Source organism: Lepidothrix coronata, unplaced genomic scaffold, assembly GCF_001604755.1.
Source record: "Lepidothrix coronata isolate B3197 unplaced genomic scaffold, Lepidothrix_coronata-1.0 Scaffold324, whole genome shotgun sequence".
Lineage (NCBI taxonomy): Eukaryota > Metazoa > Chordata > Aves > Passeriformes > Pipridae > Lepidothrix > Lepidothrix coronata.
Window position 1 is genome coordinate 16,943 of NW_016690504.1, and position 7,377 is coordinate 24,319.

At 63.8% G+C, this 7,377-nt stretch overlaps 1 protein-coding gene across 1 annotated transcript in view; it reads left to right on the forward strand.

Moving 5' to 3' along the window:
* The first annotated feature begins 1,200 nt into the window (after nt 1-1,200).
* The window catches only part of PLCD3 (phospholipase C delta 3), a 12,208-nt gene continuing 6,031 nt past the window's right edge, over nt 1,201-7,377 (forward strand). Inside the window, exons 1-6 of the mRNA XM_017838106.1 lie at nt 1,201-1,486; nt 3,879-4,040; nt 5,134-5,362; nt 5,434-5,563; nt 6,068-6,293; nt 7,113-7,334. Of these exons, the coding sequence (XP_017693595.1) occupies nt 1,384-1,486; nt 3,879-4,040; nt 5,134-5,362; nt 5,434-5,563; nt 6,068-6,293; nt 7,113-7,334 (1,072 nt within the window). The 5' untranslated portion in view covers nt 1,201-1,383. The remainder of the gene's footprint in view (nt 1,487-3,878; nt 4,041-5,133; nt 5,363-5,433; nt 5,564-6,067; nt 6,294-7,112; nt 7,335-7,377) is intronic.

Below are 7,377 nucleotides of genomic sequence, written 5' to 3' on the forward strand. Positions count from 1 at the left end.
TGCCCAGCTGTCACCCCTGGCTGCCCAGCTGTCCCACCCAGGGTCTGGCCATGCTGCTGCCACACTGACCCTAGAGAAAGTCACCTCCTCTCCCTGTCCTGCAGCTCCTGGTCCCCACAGCCTGGCCAGGCCTGGGGTGGCCTCCCCGCTCTCCTGAACACCGTGGATTTTTGGAAGAAGCCTGTGGCCACCCATCCCTCCCTCCCCACCCACCCTCAGCAAGTGGTGGCTGTGGGAAAGGCGTGTAAAAAGGCAACAGGTGACAGAAGGAGAGGGAACGGCCTCAAGCTGTGCCAGAGGAGGGTCGGGTTGGACATCTGGAAGAATTTCTTCATGGAAAAGGTGGTCAGGCACTGAAAGGGGCTGCCCAGGGAGGTGGAGGAGTCCTCATCCCTGGAGGTGTCCAAGGAAGGACTGGATGTGGCACTGAGTGCTCTGGGCTGGTGACAAGGTGGGAATGGGTCACAGGTTGGGCTGGATGATCTTGGAGGGCTTTTCCAACCTCAGGGATTCTGTGATGTGTGTGTTTGTGGCTGCACACACACACACACACACACACACACACACACACACACACACACACACGTGTAAGGACCTGCACACACGCGTGGGGCTCTGGGACTGGCACTGCCCAGCTCATGCTGCTGCCACTCCCTGGCTCCTGCTGCTGTCCCACCAGCAGGGACAGTCACCTGGGGGTCCCAGCACCTGCCTGCAACCCCTCAGCCCTGGTGCCACCCGGCCCATGGGCTGGGGACCAAGCGGGCACGGCAGGACTGGGTCCCCAGGTGCGAGGGCAGAGGGGGTCCCATGGTCCCTTCTGTCCCCGGGTGTGACGGCAGAAGGGGTCCCTTGTGTCCCCACGTCCCCCGGCTGGTGGAAGGGATCCCCTGGTCCCCACCGGCGGTACCGGGGTAGCACCGGCAGCCGTGCCCCCGGGGCAGAGCGGGGTGCCGCGGTGGAGAGCCGTGTGTCCCTTGGCTGGTCCCCGGTGCGGGCAATGGGGAGTCCCCGTCTGTCTCGTTCCCGGTGCGGAACGAGCCCCGGTGCAGCCCCGTCCCGGAGCGGCCCCGTCCCCCACCGGCACAAACGGTTAACGCGGCCCGGGCCGCGATGTGGCTCCTCCCGGTCCCTCCCCGCGGCCGGCCCCGGTCCCGGCGGGGCCGCCCAGCCCCAGTCCAGCCCCAGCGCCGACCTCCGCCACCGCCCAGCCCGGCTGCACCGGCCGGGAGCACCGGGAGCACCGGGACAACCAGAACTACCGCGGGCACCGGGGCGTCGGTGGCACCGGGAGTAGCGAGGTACCGGGAACACCGGGGTTACCGGGAGCACCGAGGGCACCGGGGACACCGGGAGTACCGGCTGTCCCGGGGGTCCTGCACCATGATCTGCGGCAGGAAGGCGCGTCCCGCCGCCGAGCAGCCCCGCGCCCCGTCGGACGGTGCCGGTGTCTCCCGGCGGTCCGGGAGAGCCCTGAAGAAAATGGGTGAGTCCCGGGAGGACCGGGGGGAGCCGGGCAGAAACTCCGGGAGGGCTGTGCCAGACGGGGGCCGGGAGGGATCTCGGCGGCTAGGAGGGTTCCTGAAGTGGGTGAGGACCCTCATGGTAGGAATGGGTCCCCCACGGAAGGGAAGAGACCCCCATGGCAGGGAGGGGAACCCCCATGACGGAGAGAGTCCCCCACGGCAGGAAGGGGTCTCTTATAGAAGGGATGGGGGCCTGCATGGCAGGGAGGGGACACTACGACAGAGAGAGGGTCTTCTCTTGGAAGACCTCCCATGGAAGACCCCTCCCTTGCCCCCAGGGAAAGGAGGAGGACCCTATGGCAGGGAGGGGACACCCACGGCAGGGCTGAGATCCCCAGGATAGCCAGGGAATGGTCTCCATGGCTGGATGAGGTCCTGCTATGGGGAGGGGTCCATAAAGCCACGAGGGCCCCCATGGCAGGGATTGTCCCCAGAGTAGATGGGGTCCCCACTGGCGGGGATGGGTCCCCATGGCAGGGGCCATTCCCGAGGTGGATGGATTCCCCCACATCAGGGAAGGGTCCCTGTGGCTGGGAGGGGTCCCCAAGGCAGCCCCAGAGTATCTGTGTATCACCCCAGCTGTTGAGGGGCAACGGGGTCAGGGTTTGGCCACATCACAGGTGACAGGAGCCCCCCACTCAGTGTGTTTATTGTCCCCGAGGCTCAGCTCCTGCTCCCTGGGTCCCTCACCAAGGCCCTGCCTCAGTTTCCCCACCCAAGGGTGCTGCCCACGGTGTTGTTGGCCCAGGGCCCTCTGGCCCATGGGGTGTGTGCAGGGGGAGTGGGTGCGTGGGAAGGTCAGAGGGCACCCACGGGAGAGGCTGGATCTGGGGTGGGTACAGAGGGCAGGGATGGATCTGCCTCGGGCTGCTCTGGACACGGGGCCGTGGGCCTGGTGCTGCACAGCTGTCTATGCATCCATGTATCCATATGTCCATATATCCCTGCATCTCTATATCCATGGGGCCATGTATCAGTGCATCCCTATGTCCAGGTGCACCTGTGACTGACCATCTGTGTCCATGGGCCTGTTTCCATGCATCCATGCACCTGTGCATCCATTTACTTGAACATTCATGTGTCTGTATGTCCTTGCATCAGTGCATCCATGTACCATACATCCCTGCATCTCTATATCCATGTATCCAGACATCCTTGTGTGTCTATATCCATGCATCCATATGTCCATGTATCAGTGCATCCATGAGTCCATGCATCCATGAGTCCATGCATCCATGCACCTGTGCCCATGTGTCTGACAATCCCTGTGTCCATCTCTGTGCCCACATACCTGTATCCACGTGTCCATACAGCCGGGTATCCATACATCTGTGCATCCATGTGCTTGTGCACCCGTGTCCCTGTACCTGCCCCCAGTCCTGAGGTCACCAGGGTGTGACCTCACGGGAGGTGGTGGCAGCTGGGGGTCACATCCCCAAGTCCGTGGCCAGCTCGGGAGGTTCCCTGTGAGCCCCACAGGGCTCTTTCCCAGCCCAGGAGAGGGATCTCCAGCTGGAGAGGGACACGGCTGCTGGGGCTGTTTGGAGTGGCTGCCAAAACAAAAAAGGGAGGAAATAACCATTCTGTGGATAGATGGAAAAGTCCCGGCCGGGGCGTGGGCCCTGAGTCCCTCGAGGCCACCCCGTCATTGTTCCCAGCCTGGGCTCTGCTGCTGGCACCGTCCTGGCGCCCTCCACACGGGATCTGGGCAGCCTGGCTGGGGTTTGGCAGCTGGGCTGTGTCACTGGGCTGTGTCACTGTGTCCCCCCCAGATAGGCACACTGTGCTCCTGCCTGCCCTGTCCCATTCCAACTTGCTCCTGTCCCATCTCCTCATCCCATCGTGTCTCATCCTGCCCTTTCTGCCCTGTCCCATCCTGTCCTGTCCTGTCCTGTCATGTTTGTCCTGCCCACCCTGCCCCATCCAGTCCAGTCTGCCCCACCCTGTCCTGTCCAATCTTACCTGTCCCATCCTGTCCCATCTGTACTGACATATTGTGTCACATATTTCCCATCCCATCACCCTCTCCTGTCCATCTCACCCTGTCCTGTCCCACCCCTCCATCCCATCCCATGCCTGTGCTGTGCCATTCTGTCCCATCGTGTCTGTCCCATCCAATTCCAGCTTGTCCCATCCAATTCCATCCTGTCCCATGGCATCACGTCTGTCCTGTCCCACCTGTCCCGTGCCATGGGAAGTGCAGGAGTGTACACGTGCAGATGTGCACACAGATGTGCACTGACCCCCCTCACTCCCACCCCACACCCCCAGTACAGCCTGAGAACCTCCAGCACCCCCCAGTACCCCAAACGCCCCCAGTGCCCCCCAGCAGCCCATGGCTGGTCCCCACAGGCCTGACAGAGGATGAGGACATCAAGCAGATGCTCCAGGGGTCCCTGCTCCGGAAGGTCCGGGCCAGGGGGGGCTCCCGGGAGCGGCTGTTCCGCCTGCAGGAGGACGGGGTGACCGTGTGCTTCGAGGGACGCTTCGGGCGCACCCGCTCCCCCCAGAGCTGTGAGTGCACTGGGGACCCTCCCCGGGGGCTCGGGGACGCTGGGCCACATCCTGCACAGCCACGAGCTGCAGGGAGGGGCCAGGACCGGCACAGTGTCACAACAATGCCCACAGGGATTCCCACCCATGGACCAGACCCCAGTCCAGGACCTAGATCCCGACCCAGATTCCCACCCAGACCCCCACCCAGGACTCAGACCCCAACCCTGGACCCAGATCCCATTCCAGGACCTAGTCCACAGCCAGAACCTGGACTCCCACCCAGAATCCAGACCCCAGCGTGAGACCCAGACCCACTCAGACCCTACCTCAGGACCTGGACCCCCACGCAGGACCCAGACTCATTCCCAGAACCCAGAACCCCATCTGGACCCCCATCTTGGACCCAGACCACAGCCCTATTCCCAGACCCCCACCCAAGACTTGGATCCCCACCCAGAACCCAGACCCCACCTGAGTTTCAGACCCCCACCCAGGATCCAGACTCCAGCCCAGGACTCAAACCCCATCTCTATCCCCACCTGGGACGTGGACCCCAGACCCCCACCCAGCACCCGGACCCCAGTCCAGGACCCAAACTCCCAACAAGGGCCCAGACCCCAGTCCAGGACCTGTACCCCCTGCCTGGGACCCAGACCATCACCCAAGATATGAACCCCAGTCCAGAACATGGACTCCCACCCCAGACCTGGACCTCAACTCGCTGCACCCAGTGCCTCCCAGTGCCTCCCAGTACACCACATGCCGAGCCCCCAGAGACCCCACCTTTCCCCATCCCTCTTGGGAGGTCCCATCTCCATCCTGGCCAGACTCTGTCCCCGCTCCCGGCGTCACCCCTCTCCTTCCACCCTCTTGTCTGGGATGGGTGCCCGGCGCTGGCAGCGCCGCGAGGCAGCTCCGTCCCGCGTCCATCCCCGCGGGGACAGCGGCCACCGCCCCTGTCTCGCCTGGGATTAGCGGGTTAAGCCCGACTGCCGCACCAGCGGGAGCCGAGCGCTGTCCCCGGGGGTGTCCGTGAGGGGCCGGGGTGTCTCGCGGGTGGGTGACGCGCCGAGGGAGCGGGTCCATCGCCACCCCCGCGGTGTCCCCGCAGTCTCGGTGACGCACGTCGAGGGGGTGCGCGAGGGACACCAGTCGGAGGGGCTGCGCAAGCACGGGGCCGCCTTCCCCGAGCGCCACTGCTTCACCCTCGTCTTCAAGGGCCGGCGCAAGAACCTGGACCTGGCGGCCCGCAGCGAGGAGCACGCCCGGCACTGGGTGCAGGGGCTCGCCAAGCTCATGGGGCGGCTGCAGGCCATGAGCCAGATGGAGAAGCTCGACCAGTATCCTTTGTGGGAGCTCTGGGGGGGTTCGGGGGACAGGTTGTGGTTTGTGATTTCCTTACCCAGCGTAGTTGGATCCACGGGGTCCTGCAGAAAGCAGACAAGAACAAGGACAACAAGATGTCCTTCCAGGAGGTGAAGAACATGCTGAGGATGCTCAACATCGACATGGACAATGTTTATGCCTCCAAACTCTTCAAGGTACTCATCCCCCCGTGGGTCCACCACCCGCTGTCCCTGCTGCTGTCACCGCAGGGAATGCTGGCTCCTTCTCTGCCTCCTGCAGAGAACTGACCAACTCCTCACACCCAAAGCCACCCACCACCACCAACGGTTGGGGCCCATCAGGAGCAGGAGCACATGGTGGGGTGGGGTGAGCTGCCACCCCCTCCCCACTGCCCCCAGGGTCCCCAGGGTGTGACATTTCCCCACCATGGGGAGCTGTCCCCAGAGGCATCTCCCAAGGTTCCCTTTCCACCTGGGGAAACCGAGGCACGGAGCTCTGCTCCATCCTGGACTGGAGGGTCTGAGGGCTGCGGGTGGGAGGACAGAGGGGACACACCAGCAGCTGAGACCCCCAAACTCATCACACACACTGCCAGGCAGGAGAAGTCAGGGGGTGGATGTACCCTCTCCCCACGGGCAGTGGGGTGGACATCATCCCCATGGCTGTCCCCAGCCTGTCCCCAACCTGTGTCCCGTCAGGAGTGTGACCACTCGGGCAACGAGCGGCTGGAGGGCCGGGAGCTGGAGGAGTTTTGCCGGCGGCTCCTGCGGCGGCCGGAGCTGGAGGAGCTTTTCGGGCGCTACTCGGGCGAGGATCGCGTCCTGTCGGCCGAGGAGCTGCGGGATTTCCTGCGGGACCAGGGCGAGGACTCCAGCCTGCGCCAGGCCCGCGCCATCATCCGCAAACACGAGCTCAACGACAAGGGTAGGGCTGGGCCGGGTGGTGGGACGGGCACCGCTGGAGCTACGGGAGGTCATGGATGGCGTGGGGATGAGGCTCTGCTTGGTGTGTCACCCCTCCAAACTGGTATGGGGTCCTCCAAGGCTTGGGTGATTGTCCCCGAGAGTCCCTTCCCAGGGTGTCAGCCATCCAACACGTGGCCCTGCTGGTCCCTGGGGGATGTGGCACTGCAGGGACAGGGGATGTGAAGGTAGCAGGTGGATTTCCATGTCTCCTGGGTGAAGCAGTGCCAGCCCTGGTGAGAATGTGGCACTGCCAAGGATCTCTGTGTCCCTTGGGCCCTACCATGGCAGGTCCAGATGAACATGGCACTAGAAGGACAGGGGACATCAAGGTGGGGATGAAGGACCTCCATATCTCTTGGGTATCACAGCAGTACTCTCAGGGTAGATGTGGCACTACCAGGATGGGGAACATCAGTGTGGAGATGGGACACCAAGGGGACCTCCACATCTCCTGGGTGCCACAGTGCCAGGACTGGGGTGAACATGGCACTGTGAGGACAGAGGGTATGGGGGGGGGCAGGGAAACTCCACACTTCATATGTGCCACCATGCCAGGTCCAGGGGGAATGTGGCACTGGCAGGACGAGTGACATCAGGATGGACATGGGACACTCAAGGGAACTTAGGTATTCCCTGGGTGCCACAGTCCCAGGTTTGGGGTGAACATGGCACTGCTGGAACATCCCAGTGAGGACAGTCCCCAGGGTGCCACCCTGCCAGGGTTAGGGCTTAGGGTTAGGTGCCAGCCCTCTGTGACAGCCACCACCGTGCCCCACAGCCAGGCAGCAGGACCTGATGATGCTGGACGGCTTCATGATGTACCTGCTGTCGGCTGCCGGCGACATCCTCAACCAGGAGCACACCAGGGTGCACCAGGACATGAGCCAGCCCCTGAGCCACTACTTCATCTCCTCCTCCCACAACACCTACCTGACCCGCACCCAGATCGGCGGCACCAGCAGCACCGAGGCCTACGCCAAGTGGGTGTCCCTGGCCCCAAGTGGGTGTCCCTGGCCCCAAGTGGGTGTCCCTGGCCCCAAGTG